At 36.9% G+C, this 24,785-nt stretch overlaps 1 protein-coding gene across 2 annotated transcripts in view; it reads right to left on the minus strand.

Moving 5' to 3' along the window:
- The window catches only part of LOC131805945 (protein cappuccino), a 96,446-nt gene that overhangs the window by 36,795 nt on the left and 34,866 nt on the right, over window positions 1-24,785 (minus strand). For both annotated transcript variants that reach the window (XM_059129751.1, XM_059129750.1), the window contains exon 3: window positions 13,798-14,364. In XM_059129751.1, the coding sequence (XP_058985734.1) occupies window positions 13,798-14,364 (567 nt within the window). The remainder of the gene's footprint in view (window positions 1-13,797; window positions 14,365-24,785) is intronic.

Raw genomic sequence — 24,785 nt, forward strand, 5'->3', positions numbered from 1 at the left:
ACACGGACTGACATGCATAAATCGACTCAGAAAGTGATTCTATGAAAATCCTCAAAAGTAACTATGGGTATATATCGCTTCCTTCTGCTCTATATCTTGCTTCCTTATACCCTACACCACATAAAAATAAGCCGTGCGACCGCTTAACGTTAGTCGGACATACTCAGTGATATTTTCATTTGTTGTTGCTAAACATTTACTCTTCCAGACTCCCACTCGCGAATAAATATTATTTGTGTGTGAAAAAATAAACAAATAAATAAATAAAAATAATAATTATGTGGAAAATCCAGAAGATTCTAAAAGTAGAGCTAAAAAAGACGCCACGTGTATAGGCGCTTTGAAAGTTAACATCGCAAAATAACCTAAATAGACGGAGTAAGTTTCACCATCTTCCACATATCTGGAAATTATCCGATTAAGATTTCTCGGAATCCGTGCATTTTAGGTATACAGTGTCTTCGACAATATTGGAGATAAAAGTACGTGGAAAATTTTGACCTCTCAAGGGAGGCAACATCGCGATATGTTTCGCTTTTTTATAAAATATTGTTAACAACTCTGTTTGAACGGGATCGCAGCAAGTTAAAATATTTTATATAATTATTTGTCAAAAAATTCTACTGTAGGTCCCAGCAGACGTCAAAAGTCTAAACGCCAGAAATGCAAAGTCAAAGCCGTAATCTGAGAAAAATTAAAATGATAAAAATACCGAATATTGAAAGTTGCCATTATATTGGGTTTTATACGCATTCCTGGGCCTGCATAGGCAAGTTTTGAAAAAAAAAATCCAGTGAATAATGTCACAAAAACTTCAAAAGACCGAATATATGGAGGTACCGTCAAATTCGAAGAAGAGCCCAGGCAGACAGACGGACGGACATCACTAAATCGACATAGAATTTTATGCTGATCAAAAATATATATAGGGTGAGATGATAAAACTTCAACCAACATCAGATTGCTGTCATTTCCAAGCCACTCATCCGACAGCTGATAAAAAAAGTTATTCGTGATGGAATGGAATTCAAGCGTGATAGTGAGATTTCTTTATATTTGGCTGGAAAACCACAAGTGGATATCGTTCGAGCACTCCAGCATTTAAATGTGAATAAATCATTTGTGTCTATACCATCGCTTGTTACCGTGATACTGGTAGCGTAGCCCGACGTCAAGAAAGTGGACGGAAGAAAACAGCAAACATCAGCAGAAATGGTTCGAAAAGTAAAGAAGCGACTTGATCGAAACCCGCGTCGCAGTGGCCGAAAAATGGCTCGTAAGCTGAACATATCGCAAAATTCGGCAAATATTGAAAACTGAGCTCGGATTAAAGACATTGAAATTCCAAAAGTGCAAGAGCTTACACGGCAACAAAAAGAAAATAGACTCAAAAGAGCTGAAGAGTTGCTTCGCTTGGCCACCAGAACTCAAGCGCCGGCCATGGTGATGGTGTGGGCCGCCCTAACAGTATTAATCGACCGTAGCCGGGAATGGGCCAAAATATAGCAGAACAACATTCGGGCAGCGTATGACGGTTTTATTGGCCGTTTGAAGACCATAATTCCTGCAAACAAAAATGTAAAACTTGGCGTTTGTCTTTGTTGCATTTTTTTTATCTCACCATGTAGTGTGGGAATCGAAGTGGTATTATGAAAAGGAGTCGAATTTCGAATTTAGTTTTCAAATCTTTGACATTTCCTCACTTAATTAATTCATTTTTGTTCAAATTTCAAAAAAGATTTATATTTTTTTGCTACCCTTAAGAAAGATCATAAATTGCATAAAATTTAAAAAACCGCACTCGGTTTAAGCAGTAATTTATTTTTTTTTCTCTTCTCTCGTTGCCATTGTTTAAATTGTCCCACAAAACCCGGCACATCTCTTGATGATGTTGGTCGTTAGTCTTTTTACTGCCTTGCATTTCAAGGCGAAAGGATTTAATGAATTTGCTGATGCCCCTGGGGATGAATGGGGTGTTATTAGGACATTGTCCCCCTTCCATCTCGATTCGGTTTCCCTGTCCTTGAGAAATTAATATTGCAAACAATTAAATTTAAGCAGACAAATGGAAAAATGGCCCAAAGACGTAAATTATTTTTTTTTTTTTGGCTGTATAATCCTTGCCAATCTTATCAGCACCAGCAGCATTTAGCCTTTTATTTTTTTTATTTAAATGGCGGGACAAGCTACAGTGGAGAGAAGAAAAAAGACAACCTTGGAGGAAGCAAGGCAAGAACAAGAAAAACAATGTCAAAATCTAATGAAATAATTTCAAATAAATGCCAGTGTAGACCACAGTTTTCGTTGACAAGAGCTGGCAACAAAGTTGAGTTTTTTTTGTTTGTTTTTTAGCCACACAGATATCGGGAAGAGGAAAGGCGCTCTTTCGTTCGTTCGTTTGATGATGCGGTTTTCGAGGTTTCTTTGGTTTAAAGTGGCAAAAACTTCACCAAGAACTATTTATTTTCACGCACCAACACAGACACTGACACCTACACCCACACTCTACTCTCCCACCCTCCCACACGGGTCATAGGTTCATCAAAAGAAAAGCTGCAGACGCTGACACCAAACAACCCGTGCCTAGGCAGTCATTCATCATTTGACATGGAGAAGAAGTGCGAAAAGATGGAGGTATCAACGCCTGGAATCAGATCACAGATGTTACATGTTAGATGCCACAAATTGTGATTGTGTATGTTGGACTGTCATATACTCGTACTGCTGGTACATGGTTATATATGGTTGCCACATATGGATGTGTGTGAGCCATGTCCATTGTTCCAAGATCTCCCCTTTTAAGCGTCAAATTTAGAAGACTTTTTTGGGGGAGTGGGATGATGAAGGCTTTGCCACTGCGCACAGTGTTGAGGGTTTTTTTTTTAATGTTTTAAGAATAAAAGTAAAATAGGTGGAAGGAATTTTGGTGAATGGTGTGATAATTTTTGCCAACTACGGATAGGTTTAATCAAACGATGTTGTTCAGGGTGTTGTAGTTTACATAAGAATGTAGAAAATTTGGAAAAGTTTCGATATTTTGAATCTTATAATAATTAAACAGAATTCTATAGATTTTACAAATTTGTTTGTGTAGAAATATAGGAAGTCGCTTTAGCCCACTGTGATACCACAAATAAAAGCGTTTAAATTTAGAAAAAACCGTATGCTTGAAAATTAGAAAAATAATTTCTTATCGCTGCTGTGTCTCTAGCTAGAAAGCGACATGTGTAGACGTACATATGTGTGTATGTATGATTATACAATTTCTAAGAGGCGCAGAGTCGTCATTGGTGTTCCTGCCGATATACAATACGTATGTGTTAAATGAGGGTAAAACAATAGTAATGATATTAGGGTGGTTATTTATTTTTATACAAAAAATATTTTAGAAATATATATTTAATAGATGGGTTTAGGCTTCAAGTCCTTTTGAACAAAATCCGTTTCAGCGCATTTGGAGTCGATGTATCCCATTGAGGTAGTCAGGGATTAATTATACATTTTAGGAGCATTTTGCTTGTTTTTTTTTGAAGGTTGGGCCTTCAATACCCAACCGAAACTAGAAGATGCTGAGGCTGGAATACTGAAATTTTGCACGAGGGTCAGTCTTGGTGCGTAGACTTGTTATGAGGCCGGGTTTTTAGGAAAATCGTACTAAAAGGGTACTAGACTTCTAAAATGGTACAATTTGGTATTCTGTGAAACTTGAAACTTGGTATGAGAATCAAGTTGGAAATTAAATTTGATATATGTAGGTGATTTTGGAAATGTGTACTAATTGTGCGAACTGGACTAAATTTGAAACAGTTTTGTTTAGGGTGAACCGCTGGATTTTTGAAATTTTGTATTGGAGTCTCTTTTGGTGGTATTGTGAACAGATATCTGAAATTTTGTATTAGGCTTGCTTTTCATCTGTATCCTTGACATATAGAGGTGGTTTTGGAAGTGTGTAGTATAATTTTACGAAAAGTATTAAATGGTTTGTTCTTGGTTTAAGGGACAGAGATGAAATTCTGAATATTAATATTACTAAATGTATGTATCTGTGTTTGAGATTTGTCAGTGGTTTCGGAAATGTGTACTATAGTTATACGAAAACTACTAAATATTACTAAATTTGGTATTGCGCGAAGAGATGGGATTGGAATCCTCAAATTTGATATTGAGGTCTCTGTTGGTATATGGAATTGAAAATATAATTCTTCGAAAAGTACAAAATTGTACTTATTTGGATCACTGCTGGTGCGTAGGATCGCTAGATGTGGATTGGTTGGGATGTGTGTACTAAATGTTACAAAATTTGGTATTGGGTGAAGGGACAGAGCTGTAATTCTGAAATTGAATATTGAGGTCATTTTTTGTTTCTACGGTTTACATAATGACCCGTAGAAATAGTTTTGGACAACAAAATTGGATGAGGGTCCATGCAATGGTACTTTCCTCGGTAAAATTCAAAATTAAATATTTTGTACATATTGGGCATTTTGAGTACTAGCACTACCTGTTGGAACGTATCTAAAATTTTAAGGTATACTTTACGCTGACTAATTAGTTGACATTTGCTAGTGGAAAATATAGCATTACTATTTGTACTGCCTTCCCCACAACCGGGCAAAGTTTTTAAAAAATTTGGCGATTGAAGTGAAGCGTTTATGCAACGCTATAATATGAACTCTATAATATTTAGGGTCAGATAAAAAACTGCAACAAAGTCAAACGCCATAGTTTTTACTTTTTTTCAAATTTTATCAATCAATCAATCAAATTTTAGAATAAGTTTAGATTTGTTCGAATTGGTCACCTTTGGCACGAATTATGGACTTCAAACGGCCAATGAAACCGTCACACGCTGCCCGAATGTTGCTCTGCGGTATTTTGGCCCATTCCCGGCGAAGCGCTTGCTTGAGGTGATCGACACTTGGATATTTTTTAGTGCCAATCTTTCTTTCCAAAATACTCCAGACACAATAGTCCAACGGATTGGTATCCGAAGATTTTGGTGGCCATTGTGCGCTGGAAATGAAGTAAGGAACCTCATTTTGTAACCATTCTTGGTGGCACGTGCTGAATGCGATGGTGCTGAGCCCCGTTGCAAGATCTAAGGTCTGCGGCCAAAATGTTTGCATGCCCAAGGCTTTAATACACCCTCCAGGATATTTTCACGATAATATTCGGCATGCCACGGTCGATTAATACGAGCGGAGAGCGACCATCGGCTGTTATGGCGGCCCACACCATCACCATGGCCGGCGCTTGAGTTCTGGTGGCCAACACATTTTCATTTTCGGCCAAGCGAAGCAACTCTTTAGTTCTTTTGAGTTTATTTCACGGGTTTCGTTCAAGTTGGTTCTTTATTTTTCGAACCATTTCCGCTGATGTTGCTGTATTCTTCCGCCCACTTCCTTGACGTCGGGCTACGCTACCAGTATTCCAATCACGGTAACGAGCGATGGTATGAGACACAAAATACTTATTCACATTTAAATGCTGGAGTGCAAAATGCTTTTGTACGCTTGTAAACAATATAATGAGCTATCACAGGAATAATTTTAACAGCTGTCGGACGAGTGGCTTAGAAATGACAGCAGCCTGAAGTTGGTTGCAGTTTTTTCATCTCACCCTGTAGTTTTGTGCATAAAACTCTCCATCGACCAGTAACTTTAACATCAGAACTGCTCGCTTGTTTAAAATTTCATCTTTCAATGAAGTAGGAAATCTGGTCGCTCGATAGCCGATAAAATAGTTGGGTCGTTTCGTTTTTTCAATTCCCAGAAGTGCTCCCTTTACAATATTGGAATACGAAACTTAAAAAAAGATCCGGTGAATAATGTAGCTAAAAGCATCAAAATACCGAATATAGTGAGGTACCGATGTATCGGGGCTATACGAAGATCTGGATCTGCATAGATAATTTTCTGTCACAGGCTGTAGTTTATGTCATAGGCTATAGTTCCCATTACGAACTCTAAATACGACTACTCCGGCGAATAATGTCGCTGAAATTATCAAAATACCGAATATTGGGGTACCGTTGTATGTGGGCTATTCGAAGACGTGGGCATGCATACGAAAATGTTTGTCATAGACTGTAGTACCTACAACGAATTCTAAATACGAAATTTGAAACAACTCCGGTAAATAATGCACCTAAAATCGTCAAAATATCGAATATCGGAGGTTACCGTTGTATGTGGGCTATACAATATCGTGGACCTATACAGACATTTCTCTTCCAGGAGTGTTCAGAAGGAACTCCTTTTGTGGATTTTCATCCACATTCATCTAAAATCATCAAAATACCGAATATCGGGGGATACCGTTATATGGGGGCTTTACGACATCGTGAAACGAAGAGTGCTCTGTGCAAAATCTTTATTCGTTTTGACTCTAGCGTGATTGCAACAGACGGGCAGGGCTAAATCGTCATAGAATTTTACGCTGATCAAGAATATATTTATACTTTCTTATGTCTTAAATTATTATTTCGATGAGTTACAAACGGAATGACCATACTATGTATGGTGGAGGGTATAACAATTGTATCCTCACCACATATGGACAAAATTTTCAAAAATTATAAATCAAATGAAAGCGAAAAAAATAAATAAATGAATCCAAATTTTAATATCGTTATATCAATTTAGATGAGGGCTGAAGATTGACAATATAGGCTTAATCCCTGCGGTAACTACCGAGGAACATATAATTTTTATGCAATAATATATCGTCTAGCAGATAGCCACTAGGAAGACCCCAATATTTACACCCCAGTACGTTTGGTGCGTTATTAATGCAAAAACGTTTTCAAGTTAAGAGTAGATGCTACTAATTTTTTTCCTATCTAATTTAATGGTTTTATGATACACTTACACACACAGGGAAACAGAACCAGACACACACATACAACCGTTTATGCCTACATATACCGATGCCCTGATATTTCCCCCTTAACACATTACGAATTTTATAGTTGCCATATGGGTCCTAATATGCCATTCCGCATAAGTGTGTGTACTAGGTTTCTATGTGTGTGTGGGCTTGTGTGAGGCTGCCTAGTCGTAAAGTCGTAACTTTATTAAGTCCTAAATGAAGTGCACATGAGTTCCTGTTTCTCGTTTAATTATTCTTTAATAATTTATAATTTACTTTTTGCGTTCCACCATGAATATTGTTTGCAGCTCACATGGGTTTTTTGCCCAACTATTCGTTCGCCCGGTGGTCCGTCCGTCCGCCTTTCGTTTCGTTGACAAACCAAGTCAAGTGAGTCTGTCCAAAATTTAGTTTTGCTCTTCATTATTTAGAGAAACATTGGTGTGATGCTCGCGTTAAAAGTTAAATTATTAAATTTTATGAAAATCTATTCATGACAGCCGTTGCCCAGAATGGCTTTTATGCCACAACATTTGGTTGTCGGGTTTGGGGCGCCAAGTTGCTGCCGCCGCAATGGCTGAAAGTGAGGTGTGAACAACTTGGGGTTTGTGTAAAATATCGATGTGCGACATTTACTATGCAGAATATCTAATTAGACATTTTCGGGTAATATTCTATCGATATGCCGATATGGTATAGACTGACATCGACGATTTTGCAATGTTACATTGTATTACATGACCGAAAACGGGGTATGGTGATGGTAATGTAAAACACATATACAGGCGGCACACGTGTTCATGTTTACTAAAAATTTTGCTGCGTTAATATTAAATGAATGGGGATATAGGATGTTTAAAGTTCGGTTGCTAAATGAAATGATGGATATAAAGAAAATATTCTGATTCGTTTTTACGCTTGGCAACACTCCTTCTACAACACTAATGGCAGTGTAAATCAGTAACGAAAGTACAAATGCCTGGCAGGGCTGATACCCTACACCACTTCGTATATTTGTTAGAACTTTTCGAGACAAATTCATATTTATTGCGTATTATGGATTTAATGCGGAATTTATTTGAGTTGTAACTCGAGTTTATTCGAATCGGAACTTCGTGCGATCGAGTTCAAATCCATAATTCAACTTAATTTGACAAACGTAGGATGTTTGGGAGTTATATAGGACCTTTTAATATCCTTCATCATTCGGAAGGAACTTTCAAAATTTCCAAAAAATGGAGCTAAAAGAACATGATTAAATGATTAAAATGCCAAATATCGGTTAATAGAGTTATTTGGGGGAACACGAACACGTGGACCTGCATAGCCAATTAACTGTCAGAGAGGCCTTAAATTCCGCTTAAAAATGTGGCTAAAATCGGCAAAACGCCGACTACACATATACCTATATAACGGTACCTCCCAATATTCGGTATTTTGATGATTTTAGCTACAATATTCACCGGAATAGTTTAAATTTGAAATGGATACTACAGCCTAAGACACAAAATTGTCTGTACAGGTCTACGTCTTTGTATAGACCCCATATAACGGTACCTCCCGGTATTCGGTATTTTGATGATTTTAGCGACATTATTCACCGTTTTTTAAAGTTTCGCATTTGAATATTGTAATGGCTTATAACAAAAGTTGCCTATGCAGGTAACGGTTCCATTCGGTATTTTTAAGATTTTAACAGAATTTTTAAAGGATTTTATTTTTTTGAAAATTCATTCCAAATAGTGGAGGGGTTTCAAAGATCGGCCCGGCCGAACTTATATCTTTTTTACTTGTTTCATAGGAGGTGGTACTTCAAATTTTTTGTGGGATAACCAGCGTCGCGGACTCGAGTCGTACTCCAATTCTGGGCAATAATTTCTACATCAATCTCCCATCACTATTTATACTCTACGCCACACTGTGGAACAGGCTTTTATGTTTTAAAGAATTTCTGTGTAACATACAGAAGGAAACGAAATAGGCGCATAGTTCCTTTTGATGATTTTAGTAGAACGATTTATGCATGTCCGACGCCTCTGCGCTTGTCTATGTCTTTTTATAAACCAGGTAAAGGCCTCATTAATTGTCCGATTGAGACGAAATTTTCAACAAATCTTTTATTTGGCCTTATGACGAACTCTATTGAAAATGATGAGAAGATCGTCCGATTTCATTTTTTTGTGCGCCATATGCGTAATAAAGGGTAAGATGTCTGGAGTATTTTGGAAAGCAAGGTTGGCACTAATAAAAATATAGAAGTGTCGATCACCTCAAGCAAGCGCTTCGCCGGGAATGGGCCAAAATACTGCTGCAACATTCGGGCAGCGTGCGACGGTTTCATTGGCCGTTTGCAGGCCATAATTTGTGCCAAAGGTGACCAATTCGAAAAAATCTACACTCATTCTAAAATTTGATGCTATTCCCGACATTTTTTGCTTTTAATTAATAAATATTTAAAAAAAAATGTAAAAAGAATGGCGCTTGACTTTGTTGTATTTTTTTTATCTCACCCTGTATATATCAAGTCCATACATAAACTACTCCGGTAAGCCGAATATTGAGAAACATGGCTCGACTGGGAGTAACTCTATTAATCACTACACGTTCGAGTTGTTCATTCTTCTCTAAGTCTATGATCAATATGGAATAATGGCACGACCACATCGACAAACGCTTCATGCACGCATACTTGAATCGCACATCTACGAAAATTTCAATTTGAATTGAACTTCTGTCAGAAAAAAAGGAAGCAGTGCAGAAGGCCGATATAATTTTAAAACTATTCTGTGTTGCAATAATTCTGGGTATCTTGAATATCTTCTCTCGGCCTTCCTTTGGGGACTGATGATTTCTTAAAAATAACCATAGTGTTCCATTTTTCAGGTAATCATACTTTTGTGGAATTGCCACGGCTCATACGCTATAACAAACATGGCACTTCCTTCCACGTCCATCTCCCGCAGTGTTGACAAATGGAAAGCGAAACAACACCTCTAAATTGTCATAACCTGTGTATGGGTGACCGTGCCACTTCTTATGAACAATTCCGATTGTTTTCACTCCATTTGCCATCATTCAAGATAAACTGTGGACATTTCAACACCATTTATAAATTCTCAGTTTTCTTTGCTCTCCAGACGGATGGACAGACGAACGGGCGGACAGGCGGCAGGCATCCATTTCTTGGTTAAAAGCAAATATTTCTCACGGGTCACCGACAAAACAGCCGGGGTAACAAACAATCCAGCGACAGCCGAAAGAAAAACAGTCGGTGAAAGTGGAAACGGAAACATGGGTAAACGCTGCTTCCTAATACTCTTGTCTGCTGGAGGCCATACAGCAGGCAGTCGGTGGGCGAAAGGAAATCTACAGAAATGGTAGGCGAAGGATTTATTTGTCAACAAACTGTCAACATGAAATGCTGAATCTATACACAACGAACGAACAAAAGTGACAAAAAAGAATCGCGCAAAGCGCTCAAATGGATTGAGTGGGTGGATATACCCTTCTATTCAGAGATATTTATGCTGACATATGTACGCTTGTGGGGAATGTGACTGCTGACCATAATTTGTCATAATTTTTTTCTTCTTTTTTTTCGCCCTTGGATTTTTTGTTTTGTTTTGAAAATTGAGGAGGATGGCTAAGCAATTGATTCCGGGAAGAGTACACAATGAATAATCGTTAAGTGAGTACTGCTAGACGGCTTTAAAAGGATTTCTAAGGCAACCAATGAAAGAGTTTTATTTTGGGGGAGGGAGATGTAATAAATAATCTTAACATTTTCTGGGAGTTTTATGTGGGAAATATTTTGTCATAGACTGCTTAAATTGTTGAAAGCCCGATATTGGCAAATGTCAAATAATACGTCTAATAGTCGATTTTAGAGTAAGAATTTCTTTTTAATTAATTGTGTAGCAAATGATTAACATCAGTCCAAATGACCTGAATTTTGGCACATACTTCTAGAATTCAGTCTAGAAGCAAGTACATAAAATTTGGAGAAAATCGGTTCCGATATAGCAACATATCCCGTATATATGTTTCATACGATTTGGGGTTTAAAGTCCCTCATATGCGTAATATGCACTCCACAAGAATAATATTTGGTACCAGATAAATTATGGAGCTTAAAAATACTTAATAAATAATAGGTACCAGAAGGGGTTCGCAGTGTCACCTCACAACAGATATTTTGTTAGCAAACATGTTGGTATGAGTGAAATTTGTTTTTCAAAATATTGAACCCTATGTGGGCGAGGTACCAAAAGAAATGGTCCACTACCAGAAGGAGTGGACCGATATATCCCATATTTGCACCAGACCTTGGGTCAATAAAAATATTGTGATGTGTATAATTTGAGGAAAATTGGATGCTTATTTCGGATTTTATGATCGTTTTGCTTTTCAATACTTTGACACTTTGTGGGGGAGGTCCCAGAAGTAATGGTCCGATCTCTAAAAACTTTATAACAGATCTTGTGTTGATCGAAATAGTGAGATGTGCCAAGTCTGAATAGAATCAGATGTTAATTTCGTGCTTTATAAGCTTCATGAATATTCAAAATGTTTGCCCTTTGTGGGGGAGGTGCCAGAAGGAGTGCACCGATATTGCTCATCTCCGAACTCGATCTAATTTTGAAAAAAATATTACAAATCGGATACTCCCTTCGAGGGTTATCGTGCGCACCAGCCAGACAGACAGACAGACGGACGGACGAAAATCGCTAGACCGACTCAAAATGACCTGAAACGGATTTGGTTTAAAGAGACCTAGGACCTAAAACCGTTACTTCGATGAGGCACATACTATCATTTATGGACCTATATTCCTGATTTTTATACCAACCTAAATTTGATACACATGTTGACGAACATTTTGACAATTTATGGAGGAGGTACCAAAAAAAGTGGACGATATATTCTATCTTCAACATAGATCTTATATGGTCAAAAATATTGGGAAGTGCAAAGTTTGATTAAATAATTAGTTTGACCCTGTATGATGGAGGTGCATGAAGGAGTGTGCCGATAGTGTCAATTTTCTTTCGAACTAAATGGATCCGACTGCTGACCGAAATTTATATTGACTGGTCGACTTTCTGCCGGATAAAAGTCTGAAGGCTAACCTATTTTCGAACTGATGTCTGGCCAAATCGCACGGATATCCATGAAATTCGGAAGGGAAATAAATGCTGTCGGATCGAACTCAGAAGTAATAGTGTCTTTACACACTTATTGTAAAACGATTTTTACCCCGACGCTCAGGAGTTTTGGACGTCCGACATTTAGTTCGCTGTGTGATTGAATGTGCTTTGAAATTTTTGTTACATATTTTTAGCATATTTTTAGGAGGACTAAAAATGTTGAAAATAGTCAAATTTAAATGGCGATATTAATGAGAGACAAGTTCGGCGAACATTTTATTTTACATTCGGGGCCTGTTAATTGGCCGTCTAGATCGTGCGATTTAACGCCATATTTTGAAGAGCTACGTTAAAGCCCACCTCTATGCAGACGAGCCCCTTTCGATTGGCGCATTGGAAGACAACATTGAAGCATTTATTTGGCAAATGTTGGAAGGAGTATGCCAAAATTGGACTAAGAGGATGGACCATTTGAGGCGCAGTCGTGGTAAACATTTGAGTGAAATAATTCTCAAGAATTAAATTATATGGACCGTACTATTCAAATAAAGATTTGAAGCATTTTACTGAAAATATCACATTTTATTATGATTGGTCAACTACCAGGGTTAATCTGGATATAGATTTCTACGTAATCGTAGTTTAAGCAAAATTGTGCACAAAGATAGCTGACAATATATTTGAAGTGAACAAAATACATTTAGTTATAATAGTTTCATTTATTTGGGCTTAAAAATAAAAAGTGCCGACTACTGGGACATGCCGAACTTAGGCACACTTACCCTACTAGTTTTATTATTGTTACATTAAAACAAAATCTAGTTCAAAGATGTTTTTAAAACTAATGTAGTACAAAAGTTCTCCCCCATTTCCAACATTATAGAACGAGACAATTTCAAAAAAGGATTGGACAGCAAAAAAACAAAATTAAAATTTTAAACGACAAAACAAAAACAAACACACACTGTTGACCTTGTCCTTTGTCATTTGGATTCGCTGTTTACATTCCTTGTTAAAATTAATTGATGCGTTATGTTTAATTAAATCCACAAAAAGTGTTACGCTCCACTGCTCTTCGTGGCCAAGAAAAACTCGACTACTTGCCAAGAAACTTAATGAAACAATGGAAAATAAATAAAAAAAAGGAGAAATAATAGGAGGAACTTCCCTAACAAGTGAAAATAAAAGTAATTCCCAGCGACAGACGAGAAAAAGAAAGAAGAAGAACAAGAACAAGAGTACAATGGCCAAAACGGAAAGACGATATACGATGCTCCTTGCACTGCTACATGTCCGTGGACATGAAGTACAAACATCTTGTTCACTGACTCGTATTTTATTCCAACTGATTTTTGACTACAAGAACTGAGTTTCATTTCAATTTCTTTTCGTTTGTGCTTTGGCAAATGCGATTTGAAGGCATTACAAAGTACTTGCACCAGTAGTTTTGCCAGTGTACGCACACTAACAGCAAGTGGCACTTAGATAGAGTGGGGGTTAAATATATTGGGCGCCAATAGTAGTTTAACAACTTTATTTCAAATCAATTGACGCTATGTTGGTGTTGGTAATGTTAACATCACGCCTGCCATCAGCGATCGACCCAAATGTCTCTAACAAGACAAGTAAAGTTTTAAAGTTTGTCGTTTTTTTCCTCTTCTTCTTCTTCTTCTTCTTCTTCTTCTTCGTCGTCGTAGTAGTGGGTGCCATGTTATATTTCACTACAACTTTGGGTGGCTAGGAAGGAGTATTGGGATATCGCAGTAGATACGTTACTTACCTTCAAACTTTTCATATGCAGCGAAGCTTAACTTCTCGGGCACAAATGATGAACGTCTCAAGCCGTTACTTTCGTATGGTCCCGCCATGCCACAGTAGCTATCGCCGTTATTGATTTTGCTGGCACTGCCAGCCGCAGCCTTTTCCGCCGTAAACGAGGCCACTTTTTTGAGGACATTGTTGCGTGGCGTGCACGGCGGCAGAGGCGATCCCATTTGGCTTGTTGCCCCAATAATGCTACTCGATAGAGACACCGTCGCTGGCATTGTTGTTGGCTCGGCATTATCGTTATTGTTCGATGGCGTTGGCGGCAGTTCATGGGAGAATGTCGTGTCGTCGGGCGGCGTGGGCGGTGCATTGACACCTGGAAACGCTGTTTGAGATAGAACAGGTGTTTGGGATGATTTAAATGAAATTATAACGGTTGATTGCGTTTCTGTGGAATGGGTTGGAGTGCCGGTTGCAGCAAGGCCACCTATTTGCGTTGTGTTCGACGAGTGGAGTGACGACAGCGAGGGTGTCGACGAGGACGAGTGTAAACTTGGCAAATGTTTGGCATCCGTTGAAGCTGAAAAAGTAAAGAAGAGTTTTGTGAATTTCTCTGTTTCTTCGTTTAATTTAGCCAAAATAAAGGAATCTGAATGGTGTGTTCCTTCCTAATTGTTGTTAGCACAATGGTAATTCAGACGACAATTGGTAAATTACCTAATCAAAAATATTTCCATTTCTTTTGAGAGCAGAATGTCAAAGTTTGACAAACATAATGGAAAGGAATTTGTAATGGCTATTTGTTGTTGTTTTTGTTGTTGTTGTTATGGTAATCATTTGTTTTGAAAAGTATGAAGAATTTGAGTTTTGGAAAGAGAGTGGGAAAATTTGTTTGCATAAAATATAAATAGATATGAAATTCAAAATTGGCATGGTTTTCGTTCGAATCAAGTTTAGACCTCTTAAATGGAAAACAAAATAATACTTGGTTGAAATTCCCAAAATATAGCAATAAAAAATCAAAAATAACAAAATCCAATTGTCGCACTAATAATATTACTAGTTTTTTTTAAAGCGACAAACCCTGTTGAAGTAATAGGTTGGTGACCCGATTTGTAATGAATTTTTGGCGGGTAGGGTTAACTAATGTTTTTTTGCAATTTTTTCCATATTTCCTGTATCCTGAATTAATGATTTGATAGAATGATAAAAAGTAGGATAATCGATTCGACCTTATGAGAGAGTTCCATTAGGCCTTCATACTATTCAACAAGTAAAATATGTATATCTTATTTACGATACGAAATGTTTCCAAATCCACTCCATAGAGGGTCAACAGTTTCAAAATTCATAACAGAAGTCAAAATATTTTAAAATTATCGAACATTGACTGAGGGTATACAACTGCCGGCAAAACCGACCGATACTTTTTTACTTGTTGAATAGTATAAAGGCCTATGCAAAAATTGCCTCGAAGAAAATCGAACATTTATATCCAATTTATGGGAAATCATCAATTCCATATTCTTCTCAGAACTCTGGATGAGAGACATATCTTTAGATATAGCAAATTGAAAAGAATCGCTGAGTTGTTTCGCAATTTATAACAGATGAAAGTATTGAGAACTTTTGTCCCTTTGTGGGTGAGGTACCAAAAGGGGTTCGCAGATACATAGCATCTTCACAACAGATCTTGTGTTAGCAAAACTGTTACCAAGTTACCAGTAGGAGTGGACCGATATTGCCCATCTCCGAACTCGATCTAAGTTTGACAAAAATATTACGATTTACCAAGTTTGGAACAAATCGGGTACTCCCTTCGAGAGTTATCGTGCGCACCAGCCAGACAGACAGACAGACGGACGGACGGACATCGCTAGATCGACTCCAAATGTTCTGAAACGGATTTGGTCCAAAGATACCTAGGGTCTAAAGCCGTTATTTCGACTAAGCACGTAGTCATATGGCTGAGGTTGAAAAATGAAACATTTCCGGTGAATAACGTCCTCGTATAGCTTTGTGGGATCTAAAATGTATATTTCGAGGTGTTACAAACATAATAGCAAACTTAATATACCGTCCATACTATCATATATTTGTTCTTTTCTGGCAGACAGGACGGAGTTGCACTGAGACTTTTTTCGGACTTTATACTGATGCGAGAACATCGAGGAGCGTACGCGCTCTATTCATGTAGGAAATTTATAGGGGAGAGTTGGGAGCTTAGACCACAAGTCGTACACAGGATGTTCTGACATATGGGTGTCTGGTCTGGTGGTCGCTTATGTCCAAACCACAGTGCAAAGAGTCACGACTTTACTAATAAATGGAGTTCTCAAGAACACCTCTCTGTCCGCCATGAAAGTGATGATAAACATCCAGTCTTTGGATCTATTGGACCAGTTTCTATTGGAATCAGGATGATAGCACTTTTCGCGATTTGGTCATGCACTAATCCTGGTCTTATCTACAAATCGGCATATTTTAGATGAAGATGATAAAACTAGTGATCGCATGTCCACCTTTTTCGACTTCAACTTCATTAATTTAACTATAGTCGATAGAAACGCTTGAGCTGTTGGTAAATGGATGGATGGAGATTCCCGCACTTAGCCGAAATGGTAAGAGAAGTTATGGCATAACAGGACCAGTGGCTATATATGTAGATAATTAGGCGGCCTTCAAAGCCATCACATCAAATGTCATCAAATCGAGAGCCATTATTGACTGCAAGAAATCTCATTTAGAGATACGTGAACTTACTAAGCTTTGTTGGGCCCCAGGACATAGCAATACAGTGAGGAATGGTTAACGAGTTAGCTCGAGGTGATTCCCAGTCGATTTATTTAGCGGTTGAAGATATATGAACACTAGATGGGATAACGTGGTCCCTACTGTAGACTACGTGAGGACGAAGAAGAGGTAGACACGATTGAACATCCACTACGCAAATAGGTAGGTGAGAGATAGAAATTCTAATGCTCTTCTCAGACGTAGATCCCATTAGGATATAGGCTATCCGGTAGGTGGGACATATAAACACTAATATTCTTCTCAGACGTAGATCCCATTATCATTCACAGGTTTGCTACTGGCATATCATGGATAGACAAGCCTTCGTATGACTAGATATCTGTATATCTTCTTTCTTTCCAAACTTATGTCTTTCCTATCATAACGAATTCTCTTTAGAACAAATACAAAGGACCAATGGTCTTCGAGTGGCTGCGCATCCTGAAACCTAATCGTAACTTCAGTTCTAATCCCGTCTTGTTTGACCCATTCGTTATGTCTTTTTTGTGACGCATTTTTGTTTATGTCGCCGTGGCGCCCAAATGTATTTAGTTTGGAAAAATATTACTAATATTACAATTGATACATGGATCGCTTTTGTAGGCATACATTCATACATGACATACATATTTTTCTCAGTTTTCTGTCTTACCACAGAGTTTTTCGCATAATTCACGTACAATGTCAACTATATTTTTATTAAATATTATATTTTTTGTGTTATAAAAGTACGTATATTTAAGCTTAAGGACAAAAATAGCTTTAATATGTGCATATATTATTTTTAATTTTATTATTAAAAGAATTTTGTTTTTTTGTCGACCAATCCATTACACCCCTTAAGTACTTGAATTTCCATGTTTTCCTTCTTGCCCTTGTCGACATAAACATTCTATTGTTGGAAAAGACAAAACAAAGGATGATGAAACGATGCGTTATAAGTCAAATGTACCCTTCGTTTTTTATTGGAAATTCTACCCTTCCGAGTGTTTTGTTTTTCTTTTTTTTCTGTTGTTTGCTAAAATAAAGTGGGAAATTAAATTATGCACGTGTTAATTAAGAAGACAATGTTCGAAATGGGTCAATGAATTTGAATGGGGACGACAGTGGAAGGTGTTCGCAAGAAAGATTTCTTTGACAACCATTCATAACCGCTATTATATTGAATTACCTTCATTAAGTAGTCGTTCCCATCGAGTCCCATCTCCAAGATAAAGTTGCCGGTAATTTAATTTCTTTCTCTTTCACGAATTTCCATTGAATCGGATTGAGGAAGGAAAACATGAAAAAAAGGATGTTAACCGCAATTTGCCAAAAGTGGGAGAAGGTGGAGGAGAAGGAAAAAAGGAGTGAAGATGATTTTTTAACTCTAATTTTTGACTCTGTCATAAATTCAATTCAATTATGCAACATGCCATAGACGTTAGACCTTCCAGGAAGTTTTTGTTTTAACCAACATTAATTGACATTTTTGTACCAAAAATAATTCAAAACATATTATCGGCGACTATGGGTGATGAAGCTTAAGAGGCAAAGCGACAACGCCTTATTTGTTTAAGAAATTCAAAATACTTGACAAGGAAATAATAAATCTGATTTATATTGCAAATATCTTAAAATCCAGGTAGCGTAATTTAATTACAACTAAATGACCTTTGAGGAGATGACATTAAAAAAATTATTTTCAATTAAGCAAAAAAATCTTTGAAGGGTAAAATAGAGTTCAGGATATTTCAGCTAGAGATCTCGGAAATCACTAAATTCAAAAAAATGGAAGTAGTAGATTTCTTTTGCCAACAAGAAGTATCGATTGCTATTTGACATAAGCGTATCTGGACCAACTTTTCCTCAGTAGCATAAAATAAAGCTTATGCTCCAAATCACACGGATTCAGCTATTGCGATACATTGTAATGGGATGTTCAGCCCAAAGTATTTTTCATTCAAAATTCTTCTTAACTTTCATTTCGTGAAGCTTCAGATTTACAAAAATTACAAAGCATCTAGGATTTATTTACACACCAATGCGAGTGAAAACATTTTTAACCTACCTTCTACGTTATCAAAAAACAGGTGTCTGTTCTATGTTTTGTCTGCCATTACAAGCCACATTAACAATTTCCATAGTCTAGTGGTACACGTGCACTTTGTTGCCAATTCATTTAAGGGTCATTTATTCTGGCAGACTACCAGCGAGCTAAATATTTTTCAATCTCCTGGGCCTTTCGTGAAAGTATAAATTTTTTGAAAACTGCAAACAAATTTTGATGGCTTTGAAGTGAATTTGTTATTGTTTTATATAATTTGTTTTATTGTTATTGTTGTTATCATTTTCATTTCTTTTGTTCTTGGCAAAATTTTATTTTCCTAAATGGCCATTAAGTGGGTTGGCGGTGTGATGAAAAGGTGCGAGACATTGAGATAAAAAGAAAGGAATTTATGTCATTAGATTGGTTGAGCAGTCAGTGGCGCCCGACGTTAATGGCCAATTTCAATTATTTATGTGCTCAGCGCTCAGTAAGCTGTCTTTATGGAGAGGTGACACAGGTGAGTTGATAACTATCTGTTAGACAAAAGACTGTCATTTTAGTATTTTATGACTTTTTTATATAAGGAAGGGTATGTCGTGTTGGATTAGAGCACTGGACACTAGCATAACTCAACTTTTATCTAAAATTGCATATTAGGTAGACCATAGGAACTGGACCGAATGCATCGATGTTTCTTAAAACATCTAAAGTCAAAATCAGGACTACGATTGTTATTTTAGTTCCAAGGTGAAAATGCAATTTTGTCCGAATTCAATAAAATTATGTATCATCAAAGCTATGTTTACCAATCGAGACGAAATCTTGCAAAGGTGAAGGAAAAATATGTGTGTCAATCAGAAATGTACGCAAATCGAGGATGAGGAACACACTTTCTCCGATATGGTCCTTTTTGCACATTTCACAAAAAAAAAAAAAACAATTTTTTTTAGAAGTTGAAACAAAACAAGTTAAATAGTATCAGTCGGTTTTGCCGAGAGATCTACACCTTCAGCCAATGTTCGATTATTTAAACATATTTTGACTTCTGTTATGAATATTCAAATTATGGATTAGGAATGGGCCAATATTATTTATTTCGTATCGGACCTAAATAAATATGATATAAATGTTGCGTGGTTTGTACTACATCGACTACTTCCTTCACTTTATATGAGATATGGGATGTTTTTTAGACAATGTTAAAATGTGCATGAGGTTGCAGATATTGTCACCGAAGTATTCCATTTTCAAACTTTATCTAATACAGATAAAAATATTGGTATGGGTAAAATTATAAGAAAATCAAAAATTTATATCAAATTTTATGCGAAATCATATTTATTTCAGGTTTATGGTTGAGAGAAATATTTAGATTTAGCAAGTTGTAAAAAATCACTGGCTTGTTTCACAAGTTATGGCATATAAAAGTATTTAAAATTTTGACTCTTTGTGGGTGAGGTACCGTAAAAGATCTTGTGTAAGCAGATCTCACTACAGATTTGGGTTAGCAAAAATGTTTGTATGTGTGAAATTTGAAGAAAGTTGGATGCTTATTACGCTTTCTTTGAGCGTCTTATTTTTCGAAAGAAAAACCTTGGAAGGCACCAGAACAAATGGTCCAATCTCTACCATCTTTAAAACAAATCTTGTGTTGATGGAAATATTGAGTCTAAATGCAATGGAATGTAAATTTCCCTTTTTATGACCTTCATGGATGTTCAAAATTTCGACCCTTTGTGGGGGAGGTATCAGAAGGATTGGACCGATATATCCCACCTTCATAGCAGATCTTGTGTTAGTAGAAATAATGGAATGAGTGAAATATGAGAAAAGATGGTAATTTCCGGTTTTATAATCGGTTTGGTTATTCAAAACGTTGACCCTTTGTGGGGGGAGGTACCAGAAGGAATGCTCCGATCTCTTCCTTCAGCTTTTGTGTTGATAGAAGTATTGAGATGTTCCAAGTCTGAATGGAATCGGATGTTAATTCCGCGTTTTATGAGCTCCATGGATATTCAAAATTGTTAAACTTTGTGGGGGAGATACCAGAAGAAGTGGACCCATATATTGCGTATAGACAATCGGACATTACATAAGATTTTATAAGAGTTATAATTATTTAAAATTGTGGCCCTTTGTGGGGGAGGTGCTTGATGGATTGGTCCATTTTCGCACCTGACCTAGCACTGTGACAAATATGAGAATTTTCAAAGTTGTAGCAAAATCGGATTAGCAGAATTTTTTTTTTTTTTTTTTGGAAATTCCTACCTTTTGTGGGTTAGGTACCAGAAGGAGTGGATCGATATTGCCAAACTCTGAACTCGATCTAAGTTGATAATAACATTACGATGTACCAAGTTTCGACCAAATCGGATATTCCCTCTGAGAGCCAGACGGACGGACATCGCTAGATCGACTCCAAATGTCCTGAAAAGAGACCTAGAGTCTAATATCGTTATTTCGATAACGCAATTTTGGGCGGTTCAAATGATATATACCCTTTCTAGCCATATGGCTGAGGGTATAAAAAGGGCAAACACATAATTTTCACTTGTGAGAAACCTATAACAGAGAGTTGGGGGCTTAGACAACAAGACCTGATCTATGGGTGTCTGCTCTGGTGGCATGCGGTAGAGTTTAGGTCGCTCATGCCAAAACCAAGTGCAAAGAGTCTTGACCTTACTAATAACTGGAGCTGTCAAGAGCACTCCAGTCTTTGGATCTATTTCACACAGTTTCAAGCATCAAGGAGTACAATGAGACTATGGAAAGCGGGAGGGTAGCACTTTTCGCGTTTTGCGAATCCTGGACCCACAAGTCGGAATATTTTAGAACCAGGTGATACAACCAGTGATCACATGTCCACCATTTTCGACTTAAACTTCATTGAGTTAACTATACATAGACAGATTCAAGATTAAAGAAGTCCCCGGTGCTAGCCCCCGGTTATAGCATGACAGGACCAGTGACTATATATGTAGATAGTTAGCGGCCTTCAAAGTCTTCGCGTCAAATGAATTCAAATCGAGGGCCATTATTGATGGCAAGAAAGGCCTTCTTGAAATACATGAACTTATTAAGCTTTGTTGGGCCTCAGGACAAAGCAATATAGTGGGGAATGAAACGACTACTGTTGACTATGTTACGACGAATAAGAGGTAGAGATAGAATGTTCCTCTCAGACGTAGATTCCATTATCATACACAGGTTTGCTTAAAACATATCATTGCTAGACAAGCCTTCAAATAACTCTCCTCTTTCTTTCCCAATCTATGTCTTCATAAGTAATTCTTCTTAGGACAAACACAATGGACCAATGCTCTCGGAGAAGCTGCGCATAAACTTCAGTTCTAAGAGAATTCCGTTTTGTTTGACCCGTTCGTTATGTCTTATTTTGTGGCACATTTTTTATATCGCCGTGGCGCCCAAATGTATTTTCTTTGGAAAAATATTACTAATATCGTAATTGCTACATGGATCGCTTTCGTAAGCATACATTCATATAAGAACATTTTTTTCAGGGACTCACAAAGGAAATTGATTTAGCTTTTTTCTATGTTTCGAAGTTCGAATTTTTTAAGAGTTGGCAAATCATCTCAAGGATATATTTTTTTATTAAATAATTCAGTCAATGTCTTAAAAATATCATTAGGTGCCTATATCAAACCGTGAACCAATTTTCTGCTAAAGGGGTTGGTATGTATTGCGAGTTTCAAACACCAAAAAATCATTTTAAAAATCAAACCATGGCTAAAATCATATGGGGCTATATGAAATCGTACCTATATGTACTGTCACCAGAGGTAGATCGGATTAAAAACTATAAATACAGAATTTAAAACATATTTGTTAATCATGTTGCTAGAAATTATTGAAATATCAAATATCGGGAAGTTCCACTACATGGGGGCTGTAGGTTGATGTGTTGTAGATGGTATCTATTGCGAACAATCAAAACTACATTTCAAACATCAAAATACTAAATATCTGGGGTCCATAGGAAAGCGCAGACCCATACAGACAGTGTTCTTTCAGAGGAGGTAGAAACTATTACGAACTCTAAATACCCAATTTGAAACAATTCCATTATAAAACGTGGCTCGGAACGTTAAAATGACGAATATGTGACGATAACGTGGATCGATGGCCAAATTACGACTACTGACATAATACAGAATTGTGCAAATTTTTAGCAATCTATCTCGATTCGTTCGAAACATAGCTTGGTTATAAAGGAATGACAGACAGACGAACATAGGAAAACCTAGACCGACATGGCTAAATTACGACAGTTGACCAAATACACACGTGTGCAAAATTTTAGGCATTCGTTCTAAACATAGCTTGGTTATAAAAGAATGACAGACAAACGACATTAGAACGTTTATATACCCTTCATAATATGGTGAATGCTATAAAAATTATAAAGTTTTTTTTTAATATTCATATATTTTATTCAATTTAAACCTGGAACGGACTTTGGGGGTTCATACAAATTATGTTTATGTGCAAGCCTTGTTAAAATCAGGTTTTGTTCATTTTTTATTATTCATGAAATTGAATTAAAACTGCATGTTTAGAATTCCATGGAAAATGTTTAGTTGTTTTCACATGCGAAATGTACACCGACCATGTACATTTCGCATATAATTCCTCCTCCCCACATTTCCATGTCGAAACTGGAAACAATTTCCAAAATATGCCCCCAAACGAGAAACGTTAATAAACATTATCAATTTCCTCGTCTTGATTTCAAACAATTTTAATCACAACCACAAATGCCGCAGGTCATATTTTACATATGAAGAATTCCAGCTCCATTCGATATTACAAACAAATCTGATGTTCTCTGGCATTTAAGAAGCGTTTACTGCTGCTGCTGCTGCTGCCTCCGATGCTGTTGGTGTTGTTGTTATCCATTTAAAACATCCCCAATTTGCAAATTCTTTGGCAGAACAACAAAGGATGGTCTCATTTTAAATGGATCTAATGAAAAGACAAACAACAAAAGGAGCTGTAGACTAGAATCAAATCTCATCAAATATGTAATGTCGAGAAAACATACGCACATTAACACGCACATACACATGCATACACTCACACATCCTACATTCATTAGATACATGTATTCAAACAACAATTTAAAATACGTTTATTATTGTTATTGTTAAATTAAATTACATTTGATTCGTTTTGGAATAAATAAATTTTAAATAAACAGCAACAGGAGAAGCCTCACAGATTCAGACAAACGGCAAACCCTGACACCGGCTCAAGGACTCTGGCAATTACAGTCTCAATTGCGATAAATGTCCCGTTTCGAGTGACAAAAGTGGTGGGTGGCTGTGTGGCACTAAGATGTGACGCTAGTGGTGGTACGCTTTTAAACAAATGAATAAATAGCAAAAACCTATGTCAATACGTAGAGTATTTTCAGACAATCCAGCTGAAAAAAGTGAGGGCATATTAAATTTATGACTTCACTTGCGAAACATCGAAAAAGGCATCGGAGACCCCATAAAAATTGTAAATTGATTTAAGGATGTCTGTTGAAATCACGATATTTTATACAGAGGTCTAATATTTTGGCAAAAAAAAATTCGCCTTACGTTCGCTCTTGACTTTTGGTATGCCACAATTCGGCGAAATCAATTGAAAAATATGACTAAAACGTAAAACTACTTGAAGTCATGGATTACTCTTATATAGGGGCTATTCTACCGACATGACCCATTATTTTAACCAAAGATTCTTGCAGCATTCCAAAGCTATCTATAAAATACCAAAGCTCGGTATAGGAAATATAGCTCAAAATATTGGGGTCCTTACAAAATGGGGTCCTTACTTAGTCTACTTGAAATATTATACACCCTAGATTGGAAATTGCACTGTGAGATAAAAAAAGTAAAAAAGCTATAAGTTCGGACGGGCCAAACTTTGAATATCCTCCACAACTTTGAACGAATTTGACAATTTTCAAAAAAATAAAATCCGTTAATAATTCTGTTAAAATCTCAAAAATACCGAATGTAGCCGTTATATTGGGGTCTATACGATGACGTGAACCTGCATCATCAAAATACCGAATATAGGGAGACAATATTATATGGGGGCTATGCAAAAATTTGGACAATTTTATGTTGTAGGCTGTAGTATTCATTACGAACTTCTAATACCGA

This window comes from Musca domestica, unplaced genomic scaffold (assembly GCF_030504385.1).
Source record: "Musca domestica strain aabys unplaced genomic scaffold, Musca_domestica.polishedcontigs.V.1.1 68, whole genome shotgun sequence".
Lineage (NCBI taxonomy): Eukaryota > Metazoa > Arthropoda > Insecta > Diptera > Muscidae > Musca > Musca domestica.